The sequence below is a fragment of the Camelus dromedarius genome, chromosome 9 (genome assembly GCF_036321535.1).
Source record: "Camelus dromedarius isolate mCamDro1 chromosome 9, mCamDro1.pat, whole genome shotgun sequence".
NCBI classification, from domain to species: domain Eukaryota; kingdom Metazoa; phylum Chordata; class Mammalia; order Artiodactyla; family Camelidae; genus Camelus; species Camelus dromedarius.
This window is the reverse complement of record NC_087444.1, coordinates 46760686-46779808: the sequence shown is the minus strand read 5'-3', so window position 1 is coordinate 46779808 and position 19123 is coordinate 46760686. Positions and strand designations below refer to the sequence as shown.

The following is a 19123-nucleotide window of genomic DNA, read 5'->3' as shown; positions in this document are numbered from 1 at the left end:
CGTTAGAGATGTCAGCTTAACTGCTACAGACGCTCAACACTGAATGGGGAGAGAGGGAAAAAGAAAGGCTGAGGTAGTAGATGAATGATGATCAAATTTAGTAGCTTTCCTGTGGCTCTCAGTGATTCGTACTCAAAAGTAGCTAATACCTAACCCCTGCTTACCATGTGTCAGGCACTATTCTGGAAGGGCCTGACGTGTAAAAAATTGAATCCTGTCCATCCTTTGAAGTAGGTGCTAGATGTCCCCTCATTTTACAGGTGAGGAGACTGAGGTTCAGAAAGGGGAAGTCACCTGCCCGTGGCCAGCTTAGCAATGAATGCAGTCGGACTCCAGACCCTGTGTTCTGTCTCCCCATCCTAAAACCCACACGGACAGGAAGAAAGCCCTCCTGCCCCGCCCGCCATAACCTTCTCTTCATTACCTGCCCCATCAGCTCCGCTTAAATTTCAGTTCTGTGCTGTCCTGTTCCCAACTCAGATACAGAGACATTTTTTTTGTGAGTATTGTTTTCTTAGTAGTTTTTTTTTTAATTTTTTAAAAATATTTTTATTGAAGTATAGTCAGTTTACAATGTTGTGTCAATTTCTGGTTACAGGGACATTTAAAGTGCAGAATGGTGTGTGTATGCACGTGCATGTGTGTGTGTGTGTGTGTGTGTGTGTGTGTGTGTGTGTTTGTGTGTGTGTGTGTGATTTCCCCAGATCTTCAGGTCTGACTTACACTTCCTCTCCTACCTCAGACCCCTGTCTGCTGCATGTCCCACAGCATTTCCAGCTTCACGTGTCTAAAACCAAACTTCTTTCTTCCTTTGGGGAGTTACTTGCTCTCTCCATGCCTCAGTTTCCTCATTTAAAAAATAGAGGTGCCGCATATACGGTTATTTTCTCAACGACGTGAGATCATATTGATAAAGTGCTCGTGGCGATATCTGGCACATAGTAAGCACTAAATAAATGGACCCCGTGCTGTGACTGCTACTTTGGGGGGAGCAGTTTTCTAGGCCTGGGGATAGTAGAAGGGTCTCAACTGGACCTTCTGGTCTCACTCTCCCGAGCAGTTAAAATGTCCACCAGGGACTTGGTTTGAATGTTACTGTGAAGGGGGGGGTGGGCAGAAGCAGGGGTGGGGGAGGCGATATATACAAAGGAGTGAATTATAACAAAGAGCCTTTTCTGCTTCAGTTCTTGTGGAGAAAACATATGTTCAGTGATGCAGGCAGCAGTTGGGTTAAAGACACACTGTAGGGCTGCAGACAAAAGGCCCCCACTCCTCCCGCATCCACAAGGTTTCCAAACATATTCACTTGTCTCACTTGTTAGGGACTGAGCTGTCAGCTGGAGCCTCTCGCAAGTGTGATTTCTCTTTCCCGTTCCCTTTCAAAGGCCTCCCCTGCCCCTCCCTCCCCCCCCCAATGTTTTACACTTCATGTAATCCAGTGTGCATGACAGACCACTTCAGCCTTTGTGCTCCTGATGTTGGGGGGAAGGAGGGAGCTGCCGACCTGATGGAGAGCTCGGGTAACTTCTCACTTGCCCAAGGATTGGGAGATGCTAAGCCACTTTTCAACCAGACATCATCCAAGTTTCAGTTACTTAGCGCTTGGTGTAGCTCGCCATCCCTCACCTTTAATTAACGGGCTCCGACAACAGCCAGATGAGTGCAGGGAGATTCTTCCAAGTGGTGGCGGGGAATTGGGGGCAGGCATGTGCCATGGTGGCATTGGGAGAATTCTGGCTTTTTATGTATAGAGTGAATAGTTTGTGATGAAAAGACAAAGATGAGGCGAGGCACTGCTAAAGTAACTGGAGAGAAGTCAGCTGTCATTCTAGGATTCATTACGTGAAATGTATACATACGTCCTTACTTAATTCTAGACCCAGGTGGTACTGCTTTGTGTCGTGGCTGTCATTTAAACCTTTCTATTTTCTTTACCAAAGATTTTGCAGCTATGGTAGGTTTATTTCCATGGATGAGGCTTCAGAAAGGTACTTTTATGTGTATTACTTTTTATTAGGTGTGTGTATATAACATAAAGCAGAATACACAATACTTTTGTGTATTATCTATTACATAATTAACATACATCTCCCATCATAGTGAACAGTCAGCAAGGAATGTAAAGATTAGCATGCTTGCGCTTCTGCTACTGCTGTGTATTTACTCTTGGGCATTTCACCTTCCCAATCTCAGTTTTCCCATCTATGAAATGGGAATCACATTCTCATCGTACCTTATGGAGCATACTCTAATAAAACAAAATCACTCTCTAGAAGATAGTGGTCAGTGACAACACTCTCTTGTCTTTGTAGGAGTCTTGTGTTGGGTCTTTGTTGCCACATCACTGAGTCACACTCAAGACCTTTGCCTCTTCTTTCTTCCAAGAGTCTTGCTCATGCTGTCTGTTTGGTGAGACTGTTTTTCAGTCAATTCACTCATCCTAGAAAGTACCAGCAGCTTCCGAGGAAGGCGAGGCAGCAGGGAGGCAGGGTATTTCCCATTGGCTCGAGCTCTAAATGTGCTGTTAGCTCATTTCAGCGGTAGAAGCAATTACAGCCCTGCTAATGAATAGGCAGTCAAGTGGAATTTCCCATATATGGTGTCTTCTGGAGTGAGGATAATTTCAACACCTAAAAATTCCGAGACGGGAAGCATTATATAAATATTTTCTAGTGAAAGGTGCCAACAAAGCCTCCCCCGCCAACACATGTCAGAACTGACAAAGGAAGCTACTGATGGTATTACCATTTTTAGTGCTGTCATTTGAAAATCCTTGAAAGGAAAACATTGTGGCAATGTGTATCTGTTCCCCTTAGACTGAAAGTAACAGTCTGCTAAGATTTTAGTAATGGATAAAGCTAGGAGACTGTTAAGTTGGATAGAATTGCTCCTGAAGTGACATCTTCCCCATTTGCCTGGACCGGAGTGTCACTCAGACAGTGGAACAACTGGAAAATAAGGGGACATTCTTCCCTGAATCGAATGGCTTCATTTCAGAGTGATGGGAAAGGGAGGTGAGGGTAGTAAAAGTATGTCTGTAAGGCTTTCCCCACTACTGTATAGATTTCAGGGTGTTTTTTTTTTCTTTGTCTTTAAAGAAGGTGAATGCTCAGAAGCTAGAATGATTCCTGGGTGCTTTTGGCAAGAATAATTATTCCGTTTCTTTCACCTCTGAATGAATCAGCTTTATTACATAGACTGCATGGAACAGTGACGAAGTGTGGACTCTCCTGAAACAAACGAATCTATTACGCTACTTGGGAAACGTGGGGGGAGAAAGAACAATGATTTTGTAAACTCCATAAAGGTCAAGAAAAGGCTTTCAGTAAGTATGCAGAGGCTAGAAATCAAATCCCATTTCCTATCATAAGAAGCCCGTTGTTTTAGCCCCAGTAGTTAATGTACTGTATGTGAAAGATTTAAGACTGGTTGGAAAGCTTTGCTTCTGTTTTATTAGGCTGCTATTGAAAAGCCAACAGCATAACTTCGACTAGGTGCTTTGAGATTTCTTAATGGGCTGTCAGGGGCAAGACACCAGGGCTGTGCTATACTAGCTCTTTCCTGTACATTAAAACAACAGGGGCCAAGCGATCACATGCAGAAGTATGAATTACTTGATGCTTTCTCTGTTCCATATGGCCAGCCATGTCTTTGGCAATTAATCATGTACAAAATCAGTCGAGTGCTCTCTGAAGCATTGAAGTCAACATTTAGTTGTACCTGTGCCAGTGGGGGCAGTGGGGTTGCGAGCGTCAAATAGCGGGATGAGGGGCTGCTGGCGCCAAGACCCAAGCAGCTGGCTTTTATAAACAACACTTTTTTTCCCCTCTTCACCTTTTTTCCTCCCTTTCTCTCTCTTTCTTTTCTTTTCTTTCTTCTCTTTCTTCCTTCTTTTTTTCTCTTTCTTGCTTCCTTTTCTCTCTTCCCTCCCCTTTCCTCTTTCTTTTGAATCTCTCTCTCTTTTCTCCTCTTCTTCCCTTTTTCTCTTTCTTCTCTTTTTTCTTCCCTTTTCCCTTTGACTTCTTTCTTTCTTTCTTTCTTTCTTTCTTTCTTTCTTTCTTTCTTTCTTTCTTTCTTTCTTTCTTTCTTTCTTTCTTCCTTCCTTCCTTCCTTCCTTCCTTCCTTCCTTCCTTCCTTCCTTCCTTCCTTCCTTCCTTCCTTCCTATCTCTCTCTCCTTCTTTCCTTGACAAACACATGGATCACTTTGTGTTTCCACAAAAGTTGCCACCTGGGTTCTGAGGTCTGGCTTTGACTCACTGCCCCAAGACCCCAGGTTCCACAACTGGGACAGGCTTTCTTGTCCCCCAGCAGCCCGGGCATCCCAGCGGTCACCCACACAACTGTCCTGAGAGTTATGTGATCCCAGGCAGGCTGCTGTGGTTCTGTAGCTTTTAGTGAAACAAATAAAATAGAGTGATTTCTATACTAGTAGGAGGAGGAAAAAATGGGAACTACTGTGAAAGTGCTTTGGGAAAAATATTAAGTAATTATTCAAATTCATGACTGTGGTATTTTAGGATTAAAAAAAATCAGTATCCATTATCTTCTGTGATCTTTTTTCCTGATTTTTAAAACACATAATGCTGCCGATGACAGCAATAACAATTTCTGATATCTGTCAAGCATTTTATATGTGCCAAGCCCTGGGCAACGTGCTTTAGATGGATGGTCTTATGTAATCGTCTCAAGCACTCTAGGTGCTGTTACATACACCCCTTTACAGATGAGGAAACGGATCAAAGAAGCATTTTCCCTGAATTCTTTCCCTGCAGACATTCTTGATCACTCTCAGCTCCCTCATCTCAATAGCACATAATGGAAGAATGCCAAAATCTGTCTTCTGGGGACATTTTTGAGGATTCATTTGGTCAACTCGGCTGAGATGTTCATTCAAATCAGTGGGTCTTTGAGATGAACTGAACCAAGTGCATCTTTAGGTGGGAATAAAAGGCCGCTTTGTTGGCAGCCTCTTGGAGACTCCTGCCTTTGTGCCTGCCTTTCAAGACAGTCTAGCTTATCTCCTGCTTTCCTTGGTCAGGCTGTGAGGGGTGGGGGAGGGGAGGGACGGGATGAAGACGGCAGCCTTAAGTGGTCCAGTAGACGTGGCACCGGGTGGTGACTTGGTGTTATCTCTCAGCCGAGGTCATCCAGGATGTGTTTTCTCAAATTCAGGAAACAGGGGGAAGAAAGTTTGAACGTTGTGTAAACATTAGCACCCCCAAACCCTCTTGTTCCCGGAGAGGGAGATAAAGTAGGCAAAAAGGCTGAGAGGAATGTTTATTTGTTCTGCCGGGCTGTGGATCCGAGCACGCTGAAAATCTTCGGTGGTGCCTAGTCCAGTTTAGAAAATGTGAAGGCGTCACTCAGCATCGAGCCACAGAGGCCTCACAAAAGAGCCATCTTACACTGACAATCAGTAAATGAAGGAAGACCCGAGATCGACCTCTCTTTGATGGGACCAAGGCTATCTCAGTGGGTTCTGTGCCTTTCTTCTTCTTCTTCTTCTTTTTTTTTTTTTTAAAAGGGGGGTGATGGGGAGGGGGAAGAAAGACAGGGAAAAAAAAAATGTTCCTGGACTTTTGAAGAGGAGAGCCCTGGTTGGGTTTTTGACAGCCCGTGGCAATGTTGATGTGAGGAAATAGCTTTCCCAGCTGATAACATCTTAAACCAAGTTTCTTCACAAGTTGAACCTTTAGCCCTCATTATCAGGCAGAGCATATCTCTGTAATTTGTGTGTGCAGAGGGGAAATACAACCCTCACATGAGGCGGCTATGTATATAAAACGTGTTAGGAATGGCATTTTTCCCATCACAGCGGTGGGACTTTTTTGGTGGTGGCGGCGAGGGTAGGGAGATGGGAAGGCAGGAAAGGCATGCGCTTGTGGCATCCTGGGGCTTACATGGCTTTTGAAATTGGCAAAACAGCAGCAGATTTCTTTCTTTCTTTTTTTTTTTTTTTTTAATGAACTAAGCAGAGGGATCACCCGCCATATTTATAGAAGGCCTCCTGTTTCCGGGCATTTCCGTAGACCAAGTTTTCTGATTTGTGGGAAGGATGGATTAAATGTAGGTTTTGGAGTTGAAGGCCTATCAGAAGCTGTTACTTCAGATCAGAAAGGAACCAAAAGAATTAAAGGCTGATACACAATTATTAGTAATGAGTGAATACCATAATTCTCCTTTTAACTCCCAGAGTGGTTCCTGTCTGAAACCCTTATATGCGGCCAATTCTGCATATTGCACGTATGTCCACAGTCCTTCCCTCGTGCTATCCTATAGCCAGGACGGACTAAAAGTTACTGAGTGTGAGAATATAGCCAACAAGAATCAGGTGAGTTGCTCAGTTTTAACTGAATAAATTCAGAATTGGGAGACTTTTTCCCGGAAAGATGTGAAACTTAAGCCTAAAATTCAAGGCTTCTTAGAGCCTTACAGTTTTGGTTTTTCTTTTCTCATTCTCCATCAGTCAGTCAGTTAATCTCTCTCTCTCTGGGTGTGGATTTTTTACTTAATCTTTTATGTGTAAAGTTTTCAGCCAGGAGCAGCTAAAGCCACTGCGGAATTCTTGGAGGTCCTTAGAACTCTATGGGTTACCAGAGTAGTTTTCTCCACGGACATGGAGAGAGTGAGACTTCTTTTAGCTTATTGGGAGGGTGCGCGTGAGTTAAATGTGGTCATAATGTAGTAAAAGCATGTGTTTTTTTGGTACAGCTATCCAAATAAATACGGCCCTTCTAGGTAGTCACCTAGGGATTACATGTACTTGTTTTTCTTGATGGCTGTTGTTTAAACATAGGTTTTATAACTTTTTTCTTAGAATTATCTTCGTGAATAGTTTGAATCAAACCAAAGCTTGTTTCGCATATAGTTTTGATCCTGAATAGTACTCTGTTCATCTCATTCACGAGACATGCCCTGACGTGTCATTGGCTTCTTTTGTTCAACCTGCATCTGTCAGGAGTCTACTTTCATGACATGGCACCTAACCAGGCACCTTGGAGAATATGAAGAAAAAAGGGGTAGAGACCCTTCCTGCTGTAATAGCGCTCACAGTCCGGAGGAGGAAACGTCCTGTGAATACATATTTGCAATGGAATAAGACGTGGTTTGTGAGATGCTCAGAGGCGGCGCATAAGAAGGGGTGATCCACTCTGCTTGATTTGGTGGAAGGATGTGGTTCATGGAGGACTTCACAGAGGAGGTGTTATTTGAGATGTGTCTTGAAGAATTAGTAGTTACTGGTAAGTTATACAACCAGATACAGGTGAATGTGTAGTATAGAATAGGCATGTATTTTCAGAGAATTGCACTTACTTTATATGGAATAGAAGACAGAAGGAGCTAAGACTTGAGAAGTAAGTGGGGCCTATATTAAAATGAGGTGGGGTTTTATTTTTTATTATTTTTTTTTTTGCTTTTGCTTTTTTTTCAGGTTAAGGAATGTGGGCTTTAAAAAATATATGTTGTTTTGTATCTCTCAAATGCCAGTAGCTGAAGGATGCATGAACAGAGCTGCTCTGGTTTAGGTGGGTCTTGGAGGCTAAAGCTCTTGAGTTCCTTTGGCCTTGATATACCCCTCCTTTAGGAGGAAAATTCATGAAAGGGGCAAGATTGACCGAGAGACGCTCTTTGGGCACCATTTCACGGCCCAGATGAGAGATGGCCTGGACTAAGCCTATGGCAGTGGAGAATAAATTAATCGGAGTGAGACTGAACAGAGAGGAGTGACAGGAGGTAATGTTCAAGGGTAGGGAGTGCAGAGAAAGGAAAGGGAGGAGACGAGGGTGATTCGTGGATATCTCGTTTGGTGATGGCGTTGACAGTGGTATCATTGTCCGTTCTAGGGAAATACAGGAGGAGAAGCATGTTGATGAAGAGGAAAGACAGTGGCGAGCAAAAATTGTAGTTCAGATGTGGACACGTTGAGGTTGAGGTGCCATGTCTGAGGTGTGCGTTGAAGGAGAGAGAGCCAGTTGCGGGCTCTCTGGGGCTGGAGCTCAACAGAGAGGTCTGTTTGGAGGTAGATGTCTGCTTGAAGCCATTAGCCTATAGGGACTGTAAGGGGAGGTTGGAGGGGAGGTCACCTACAGAGGGAGCAAGCAGGAGACATGAGAGGGATACTGAGGGCAGAGCTCTGGGCTCACCACAGTTGAGGATCTCAGAATGAGAGGAGGCTAAGCAGGACAGGACAGGTATTGGGTGGGGGCCTAGAGGGAAGGGTCTACTAATGGAGAGAAGTCCAATAAAAGCATGACTGATTCTAAAAATAAAACCCACCCTCAAAGGATAAACATTTGCTCGCGCTGAGAATATGCAAAAGAAGATGCCTCTGGCTTCTGGTAGAAGCTCCTCATGGTTGTGACTGTTCAGTAGTTGCCTGATTTCCTTTTGAAATCTTTCATTTCAAGTTATAGATACTTGTAGGAATCCTCTTGTTAAAATAGCACAACTTAGCACAAGGTCGATGGGTGCGTTTAAGATGAAATCACAGTAGCATGGTACCTGGGCAGCTGGTCCTCCCCAGGCCCCCAGGGAGGTTCCTCTCCATTCTGCAGTTGTGAAGAAGGCCCACAGCTAGGCGGTGACAGCTGGGATTTGAGCAGCCAGCACTCTTAGGAATATTCTTAGTCTTTTCCTGATAGGCCAGCATTTCCATAGATTTCTCTTCAAAGAGAATCACTAATGACATGAAATTTAACCTCCAGAGCATGGTTCCTAAACCTGTGGTTTACTTCTCCTGTATTTTGGGAAGCAGATACGGAGAATGTGTTTTTGGTAATAAGAGACTGTTGAAAAATTGGTACTTGTTTGAAGACGGTTCTACATTACTACTGATGGGAAAATGGGCTATTAACATCTCCTGTGTAAAGTCCACCCCTGCGGAGCCAACACTTACAAGGTGAAAAGTATCACTGTTCATTTTTGTAAGAAGAATGCTCTTTGGCACTCTGAAATTTCCTTCTGTGCAAGGACTTATTTCCACCCGAAATTTTATGAAATACTGTATTTTAGGGTCTGAATGCTCAAGCTAAGTTCACCCATCCTTTCCCAATATCTTAAAAAAATTTTTTTTTGTAACAGAATCTGTTTTATAATCCAGATATGTTTCTCTGTATTTTTACTAGTGTCTTAATCTTTCAGGTGTATTTATATGCTGTCTTGTTCCCTGCATTTTCTCTTGTCCTAAAAATGTGATAGAAATGAACTTTAAAAATTAAATCGTATAAAACTTCCGTGCGATGAGATCGACTTTGGGGATATACAATTCTATGATTTTTAATGTGTGTATAAACTCCTATAACCACCACCACAATCAGGAGACAGAATGGTCCCGTCATTCCAGAAATTCCCTCACTGGTTTGCTCTCTGTCCCTAAAATTTGCCTTTTTCAGAATGTCAAATAAATGGAATCAGTCAGTGTTTATTCTTTGGAGACAAGCCTCTTTCACTCAGCGTGATGAGTTTGAGATTCATCCAAGTGGCTGCCTGTATCAAGTACCCATCTTTTTTATTTGTTGAGCAGTATTCCTCTGTATGGATGTATCATGGTATTTATCCATTTACCTTTTGAAGGACATTTAGGTTATTTCCCATTTTTGGCAGTTACAAATAAAGCTGTTGTCAACATCTGTCTGCATGTTTCTGTGTGAACATAAGTTTTTATTTCTATAGGTAAATCGCTACAAATGAGATTGCTGGTGATATATTAAGTGTATGTATGTAACTTTATAAGAAACTGCCAGAATTTTTACCAGAATGTCACTCTTTTGCGTTCCCACCAGCAATGTATAAACGTTTAAAAACTTGAGTGCCATCTTAGACACCATTGGCTTGAGGTTGGCAAATGTTCCTTGGGGTTTTGAAGAGATGCCCTGGGACAAAGGGAGAACCTTCAGGTCTAACATACCTTCAAAGCTTCAAAGAGAACTGCTCCAGTTTGTTTCATATCTTGAGTTTCACATAAGAATATGTTTCAAGAGAAAAGAGGTTTATCTGTGAAGTGTTGGAAAACCATTGCAGTAGGGCGGGGCACCCAGAGTGTGGGGTGTGAACCACGGTGTTACCCAGGGTGATGCTAGGTGGTGCTCCAGGTCTCTGCACATAGTGAGGACCACGCGGAGAAAGTGAGTTCCCCTTCTGCTCCTTTTCAACCCCTGTATCCCTGTGATTGTGTCTCTAACATTCTCCTACACTTGTTAATGGCCTCTTTTACAAAGAGGAAGCAGGCTTTAGTCTCAGAGCCTTCAGCAAGCAACAGTATCCATCTTGAATGAAATAAACACATAACTTTGTTTTTAATATATTATTTTTATGATTATCTTCTCATTTATGACAAGTAGCACTGGCTTTTCATTTTTATTTTGAAGGGAATTCATTTTATATTTTATGATACAGGTCAATTTAAATAAAAATATTAAATATTACATAACTTATACACAAATACAGCAGGAATTATGAGACTGTGCTAGAATGACTACAGTTTGGGAAACTCTGAACTAAGGGAGCTAGTTATTTAAATAGGCCTGCAAGTGAATCCTTTTGTGAAGTGAAGAGAGCTCCTTGGTAGAGCACATCACTAATTCTTAGTTTACCTATTTTTTAAGTTTTAAGTCTATATAAAAGTAATTTCTTAAAAGGAGACAGTCTTCCTTTGCTCTTTGTTTTTGCAATGTTTGTTTTTTGAGTTCCTGTTTTTATTACCTATTTGACAAATATTTATTAAAAGTCATTAGGCGAGCAGCAGGGATACAGTGGTGAACTAAACAGATGCAGTTCCCTGCCCTCCTGAGACCCCCTTTCTTACATCCTTCCTTCTCTCCCCCCCTTAGAGGCTGTTCAGAATCCACCGGAAACAAGGGCTTCTGGATCAAATTTAAATGATGCAAAGGCAAAGAAGAGATACATGACTTCTTTAAAAAAGTGATTTTAACACAGTCCAATGTGTTAAATGGCCAATAAAAATAATTTTATTTTCCTCCTGTCTTTGGAGCCATCTGGGTGTATACTTTGTTTTCTATTTGAAGCATTTTTGGTAAAATGTACCTGTAGACATAGTGATAAACTATATGACTTTTTGAGGTTCCTTCCAACTTTAAGTACATGAAGTAGAGAATCACAGACAAGGAGCAGTGCTGTTGTTAGAACACCCATTGATGCCAGGACCTCTCTGAAATTAGACATCTTTCATGCTAGGGGTCACAGATTGGCAGCTGCCCGAGATCTGTTTAGCCATCGTTGTTTCTTGTTTGGCCCACGTGGTACTTAAAATAAATTTTTTAAAAATTAGTTTCCAACATTTTAAAATCAGCAGTCTTCACATTAAAAAAAAAACGAAACAGATTTCTTGTTTATTTTGAAAATTCACGAATCTGGCACCACCGAAACTGCTTTCCTGAATGGCCGAGTTGGCTGGTGCTGAATAGCGGCTGTCTTTATAGACAGAGCATGTGCTCTCTTCCGGTAACCTGGCTTAACTCATTCATGTTACCTTCCTGGCCCTCGTGGGTATCTGAATCTGCAACGCCTGCTTTAGCCATATGGAGCTTGGGCTTCATGCAGTAGAATTGCCTGGAGAAACCCAGCATTCTGCCCTGTGCTGGAGGGCCGAAAATGTTGTTGCCCCAGAAGCTCCTTGAGTGTCCAGCTGGGTAGATCACCAGTATAGTAGCTGTAATTCTGGGCCGAGGAGGCAGGGAGCAGGGTCCTTTTCCTGGCTGATGCTAGTCAGGTTTATGTTGGATCCTCTATGGTGAAGATGCTATTTCCTGTTTTATCTGTTTGTATCAGTTAAGGTGTTTGATTGTAAGCAACAGAAGCAGATTCTGATGAATGTAAACAAAACGGGACTTTGTTGAATGGATATTGGGTAACCCAAGATATCAGAAGAAAGAGTGATGTGGACTCAGAAAGTTCAGGAAACCAGGAATACTTTGAGGACCATGGGTAGTAAGAACTAAGGAAATAGATTAGTTGCCTCCACATTTTTTCCCTTTCTTTGTCATTCTTAAGTGTCCTCGAAAAGAGGATCAAGTTGGCCTACATTGTTGATAGGGGCGAGCAGAACACTTTGGTTGACAGCTTCTATAAGCTCACATACAATAAAAGACTTCCCAGCAGGAGATCTGGGTGCTATTACAGGAAAGGGGGACTGGGTATGTATGGAAGGCAACAAGAACAGCAAATGGTCACCACGCTTCTTCTCGGGGTGTCGTGAAGATATTAAACATGCACTGTAAAATGTTATAGGGGGCAAATAAGTAGTAGTTCAGGATAAATGAGAATCAAATTTTGAGTGTGCTCCTCAAGTAAACGCAGGTATTGACATCAGTTAAATGAGAAAGACTCTGAGTGATCAGAACAGAGAAAGTGGCAATTTTATCCCTTTTAGCAATTGTTTTGGTTATAACATCTCCAAAGAAGCCCCGCTAACTTTAAATGAAAAACATTTACAAATCCTAGAGGTTTCTGCTGCAGTTGTAGGAAGATAAATACTTGTGATGAAAGGTTCTGTGATTAAAACTTGAAAGGCATCTGCTCCCTCAAATTTCAACCAGTAGAATACCTTCCATTGTTTTCTTAATTGTTTTTCTAGTGTTACATAAATTGGCATGTTTAAAATACATATAAAAAGAGCCTACAGGGGTGAGTGGTGGTAGATAAAGTTGAAATGACAGTTTCAAATTTGAGCTATGATGTAATGCTACTTGTTAGAGAGAGCAGGGTTTGACGTGCTTGCGTTTCAACTGCTTCTGAAAAGCAGCGTGTGACCTTCCCAAATGCTAGGGAGAAGCCTGGGTGTTGTTGTAGTTTTTTTTTTTTTTTTAAGACTATAGCCATAACCATAGGATAAACGATTCTTCCCCCAAACCCTCAGTCTGCTGTGCATTAGAATCCTTGGACCTATTATTTGAAATATGTAGTGGATCTTCAAAGCTGGAAAGATACTCATGGAGATATACTATTTGATTTTTGTGCTCTTAATGTTCCTTTCTTTGCAAGCTTTTGATTTGCAACAAGCAAGGAAAATGAGGGAAGCAAAAGCAAAAAAAAAAAAAAAAAAAGACGAAGAAAAAGAAAAATGCCCGGCATGGCTGGAAGTAGAAATTAATGATTCAAATAAGAAGAGGCAGTGTAGTAAGCCTCAGCTGGGCGGCGGGAAACAGACAGAGGGAAAGCCAGGGACTGCTCTGTTTTAAAAGGCCAAACAAACAACTCATAGTGAAGTGGACGTGAAAATCATTTCTATTAATAGCTCATGGTAGGCAGTTCCCAGGGAGAAAAAAAAAAAGTCTGTGCACTGAGAAAATTAGAGCGAGAATGCGCAGTATCTTGATGTGTTACTCAAGGCAATGGAGCTTTAGAGTTTCCCTTATGTGCCATGTACATTGATTAAATACAAAATATATGCTGGCCATTTTTGACCATCATTTACTGTATTGATTTGTTAGCAGGGGAACTATAATAAAAAAGCCATTGATTTACTGTCCTTATTTGCTTATGGGCTTTTTTTTTTTCATTATTAATTTTTCACTTCTTCTTTCTCTTTTTGGGCATCATTTCTTCTAGACAAATGCTGTGCTTCATGAAGTTAGAAGAGAGGGGGCCCCAGTGGAACAAAGGAACAAAATCTTGACCGCCATTCTCGCTGTGCTCACCACCCGCCAGAACCTGAGGAGGGAATGGCACGCCAGGTTAGTTCGTTACAGAACGGGATGTGTGGTCCCTGGAAAATAAGAGCTTTCTTTGGCTAAAGCCCTTCCTGAGGGCTGGTCTCATCCCTCTCGTGTGAGGCGCCATGGAAAAGAAGCAAGTTACAGATGCTTTCAGCCGAAGTTAGGTTTGCGGCACACGGTACCTACATTCTGTCGTGATGCATGATGTCATCTGTATGCGTATGTGATTTATCCCTGAGTGTAACATTTAGCATAAATGTTTGCGTCTTGAGCATAATGTAATATAAGTCCCTGATGCTGAAGAACCCTTTTAATCAACAGTCTAAAAGAGCAGCATTGCTGTTGAGTCAGGGCAGATGTCTGGGAAATCCACATAGTGCTCCTACATCCCTTGGGAGGCAGATCGCTTGCAGGTAGACTCTTCATCAAGCCCATTTTTAGAATTGACCAAGTAGAAATGACTTTGGCTTCAACCTAGTTTCTTTGCACATGGACTTACCTGTGGTTAGAAGGCTGTTACTGGCAGAAAGTTTCCACAAATCATCAGTTTTACTGAATTGATGCTTGCATGCTAAATAACGTGTTATCCTGCTCTTCTTTGAAAAACAGTCAATGGGTTGGAGGCTTTAGATGTGTAATTTGTGTTGTTGAATTACCATCTGTCTCTAAGCAAGAGGGAGAGGAATCAGGAAAATTATGCTAGATTTTGTGTCAGAGTCTCATTTGATACTTAAAAATTCTGTGTGCCTGGGAGTCAAGAACATTTATTGATAGCCATAATATTCTCCAAATGAGTTCATGCAACAGGATTTACAATAATTGATGGCTTTACTAGTAACAATTATCATAAAAATAGATTTTTCTGAACAAGGCTGAAGATGAGCATTTTCCAAGAAAGGAGACAATTAAGAGTATGAACTATCCATTCTTTTTTTTTTTTTTTTAATGGCGTTACTAGGGATTGAGCCCAGGACCTCGTGCATGCTAGGCATGCACTCTACCACCGAGCTGAGCTATACCAAACAATCCATTCTGATTGGATATCAGAAAGCTGCTTTTTAAAATTTGTGCATTATCCCTATATTCAGACTTGGATTGAAATCATAATTTTAAAATCCTCAGTGACATTCTCCCCTTCTTCCCTATTTTGCAGTGTGGTCAGAGTAAATGACAGCTTCAGTGACAGTAATGAAATGATTTTCAATCTAAGTTTCAATAATTAATGTTTAAATTTTCTTTGTATTACAATTTAAGTCTGTATATTCATTAAAGTATGCATATTTTATTAAATCATGGAATATCCATGAGAGGGCACCTAGGAGGTTTCTCTCTCTCTGTTTGACCTTTTATATCGTTTCCCCTGGTGATTCTTATTAAACAGGAAAGGGAGAGAGAAAGAAAGAAGGGAAAAATTCCCTTGCAAACTCCCTCCCATCCCCCTAGCCCCTCCAAAGACAGCGCAGCTCAGAGACGAGATGACGAGAATGGACGTCTTCTGGGCAGTGCATTTGGTTTGTTAACAATAACTTCCTAATACACCGACTCATCAGACAGCATGGCCAAAACGGCCTGTTTCAAAGGAGTCTGGTTTCAGCATTTCTGGCCCTTAACTGCTAACAATTTAATCAGGAGCTGGAGCCAGTGCTGAAGTTGATGTAGTCTAGCATCTGAAACGAAACTTCCCAAGCCCTTTGTGGTAGGGGAGGAGGAAAGAAAGGGCTTAGCAGCTGACACGATGCAGACCCCCTTAAAACTAAACACCTGAAAGAAAATTTCAAGGGGGTGGTGGCTTGAGAACTCAGAAGGGAAAAGTGTCCTCAGAGTATTAAATAACCGTAATCCTTGCCCCCACCCCTTCTCCACCCCCATCTGATGTTTCCCATCCTGGTGACCGATCTGAAAGACTCATCCATATGATCTGTATAAACAGACGGTTACCATACACCTTTCTTTTTCCTCATCAAAGCTTCATCTGGCCGTCTGGAATTGGGCCTCGCCCCGCGTAGCCATCAGGCGCGTGGTGGTGAAAGTTACAAAGCATCCAGTGCCGCGCTCGCCCAGCGGCCTGTGTTTTCAGAGCTGGGCCCATTGTGTGCTTTGGAATTACACGAGGCAAAATGTGCTTTGACAGCTAATAATTAGCGCTCGCCGAAGGCCAAGCAATGGACTACAGTATTTTACTTTCATCAAAGCTATCAGGGGATCAGTTAGATTAGATAATAGACATTTTTTTTTCCTCTGCAAGTTAAATACAGATGACTCTAATTACCTTATATTGCACGTTTGAGAACGTGTTGGGAAGAGTTCAACTTCGAGAAATTGAGGTCGCCTGAGACCCCCGCAGCTGGCGGTAACTTCGGCAGAAGTCTGTTGTGATAAAGCCCCCCCCCCCCCGCCTTCCAGGAGGTTCGTTTATGTTAATGATGTTAGGGAGAATATATTAAGCGAAACTTGTAACTTGGTTTTTAAAATATTTGTCTCTCTCTCTCAGGCCAGGAGCCGAGCCATTGTTTGGGACTCACTGAAGTCTCTTAAACTGAAAGCATATGTTCCCTGTAATTTAGCTTTTGGAGGAAAGTGTCAATTCTGCATGACTCGGGGTAACCGAGTTTGTCACAGTGTCACACAACCCTGGGATTCTAGAGGCACATCTGAGTGCTGTGGGTTTCCTTCCCCAAGCCCGGTAATCCCATAAACAACCCTCTCCAAATAGGCTTATTAGGGCTGTCTATTCACTTCCCTGGAGTTGAATGATCCAAAGTACATCGGGAGAAGCCGTGTGAATGCAGGGTAAGTGTTAACAGAAGTGGTACAGAATTTCTGAAGATTTGGCTTTGTTTATACAGTCCACTCTGCCTGATGGACAGCTTGTTATAGCTTTTAAAGAACTGGGCAAGCCCTCTGATCTGACCCCTGCTCGACCTCTGCGGCCCAAAGGTCAGTCTGCAGCTAATAAACTCGAAGGTTCTTAGGGCCTACTGTAGGGAAAGGCAGAAAAAGAGCAGCTGCAGAGGGCTGGGTGTCCCAGGATAGGCTGCTTTCGGGTCACTCTCTGATAATGAAAATGATTACCAAATTATATGGAAGTTTAACCGCAGTCGTGAGTGAGAGGAGGGTAGAGCCCAGTGTATTAGGTTTGATAAATGAACTGTGAAGAGGCCCATCTGGCCCTCAACATCTTTTCTCCCCCCCTTTCCCTACCAAGGGGAAACATTTTAAAATAACAGCCCGAACATATAGACTCAATGACCCATGCAAGGAGCTGGAATGGATTAAGATTTAATGGTGACAGTGGAAGAAATTATCATTTGAAAAGTGCACTAAAGAAAAGGTACAGTCTGAGGTCCAGGCCCGAGTTGTTTTTCTAAATTAAAAAAATAGTAAAACTCAGGGCCTTTGTTTATTTTACACAAATCCCTAGTGGCTTTCCTCGGTTGCAGAAAATTTTGAGGGCGTGTTTGTCATGGAATAATTATTTGTAGTCAGCTTAAGGAAAGCAGTGGGCTTCCTTTGCCCCGAACATGTCAGAATGGGAAGCAAATTATTTTTTTCCTGCCTGCATGCTTAGTCTAGAGAATGTAGCTGAATCACATGTTAGAGAAAGTGCTTCGCAAAAAAATTGTGATCCATTTCACCATCTGGCCGCTGAACATTGTGCTTTTTTTTGATACTAAATATACACGTGACTCTTGCACACCATTTCACTGCTACTTGGCAGTTTTTCTGTAAAAATAAGACAGCACTTTTCTTGTTAATTGAGTAGATATATGTGTTCCTTTGTTTATTCCATTTTCAAAGAAACATCTTGGTGATGCTAATCAGTGCCAACAGTAGGTAGGTCACAAGCTCTGCACTCATTAATTGCTAAGAGTGATCTGTTTAAAGCTTTCTCCCAGCTTCCTGTGGACAGAGTGTCCCGGTTTCTGGCCAGTGACATTGGCGTTCACAGAGTCCCACACTCTTCTGCAGAGACTGCTGACGGCACATCCCATGTGTCTGCATTCGGAAAAGAGAAGGATTTTATTCATGAAGCATTTTTGTGTATTTTGTATGCCTGCTGTAAACCAAGTACGGTGTGAGGTGCTGTACACGAGATAAAATGTGCTCGGGAGCCAATTTAAGAATTGATCTGGGGATGAGAATTTAGCAGGTTCCTAGAAAGAGGCTGTGGAAGGCAGTGGAAAGGGAAGTGAGTGGTGGAGCCATCGTTACCACAACAGAGAGGCCCGCTGCTCTGGCCCTCCCAGGAAAGTATTTAATTGTCGATGTTTCGAGGTCTAGAATTGCTGTACTATTGAAAACCCCTGGTATTGAACTACATTGCCTACAGAAGAGAAGCCTCACCCAGACAGTACTTATGTTTAAAATAGAATTACAGCCCTTCTGAACATTACCTAAAGTGAGTATAGTTGTTGTCTTGACTGTATATGTCCAAGGGGATTTACAGCGAGCAGAAAGCCAGGTGAAGTATAACTCAGGGGTTTGAGGAACGCTTTAAGCGTTAACTATGCTTTTTAACTTTAAAGCTCTCCCTTTAAATTTTTGCTAAGTAAGGTGCAACTACAAACAATCAGACGAAAGCCAGGCCAAAGGATTTTTTAAACCGAGGTATAATTCATGTAACATAAAATTAGTCATTTGAAAGTGTACAGTTCAGTGATTTTTTTTTAAAGTATAGTCACAAGATGGTGCGGCTGTGACCATTACCCAATTCCAGAGCATTTCCATCACCCCAGACAGCAGCCTGAACCTGTGAACACCCACTCCCAATTTCCCCTTCTCCCCACAGTCCTTGACAACTGTCTGTCTAACCTACTTTCTGTTTCTATAGACTTGCCTCTTCTGAACATTTCATAGAAATGGAATCATACAGGACTTTTGTGTCTGGCTTCTTTCATTTAGCATAATGATTTCAAGGTTCATCCATGTTGTAGCCTGTATCAGTTCTTCGTTCCTTTTGGTTGCCAAAAACTAATCCTATTTTGTGGCTGTACCACATTTTGTTTATCCATTCATCAGCTGAGAGATGCTTGGGTTGACTTTCTGGCTCTCACGCATAAGGCTACTGTGTACATTCATGTGCAAGTTTTTGAGTGACATGTCTTCAGTCCCTTTGAGTAAAAACCTAGGCATGGAATTGTTGAGTCACAATGGTAACTTGATGTTTAACTTTTTGAGGAGCTGCCTGGCCCTTTTCCCCAACTCCTGTGCCGTTTTGCATTCCCAGCAGTGGCACACAGAGGTTTCGATTTTTTCCACCGTCTTGCCAGCACTTGTTCTTGTCCTCTTTTTGGATTCGAGACATCCCAGTGTTATCTCATTGTGGTTTTGATCTACATGTCCCCGATGACTAATGATGTTGAGCATCTTTCCATGGGCTTATTGAAGACCATTAGTTTTTTATTAGGAGATTTTAAAACATGGCAGACTTAACGACTTACCCCTAAGT

The 19123-nt window shown here is 42.2% G+C and overlaps 1 protein-coding gene across 1 annotated transcript in view; it reads left to right on the top strand.

Annotated features, from left to right (window-relative positions):
• The window catches only part of FTO (FTO alpha-ketoglutarate dependent dioxygenase), a 345458-nt gene that overhangs the window by 178249 nt on the left and 148086 nt on the right, over positions 1 to 19123 (top strand). Inside the window, exon 8 of the mRNA XM_010990070.3 lies at positions 13568 to 13692. Within this exon, the coding sequence (XP_010988372.1) occupies positions 13568 to 13692 (125 nt within the window). The remainder of the gene's footprint in view (positions 1 to 13567; positions 13693 to 19123) is intronic.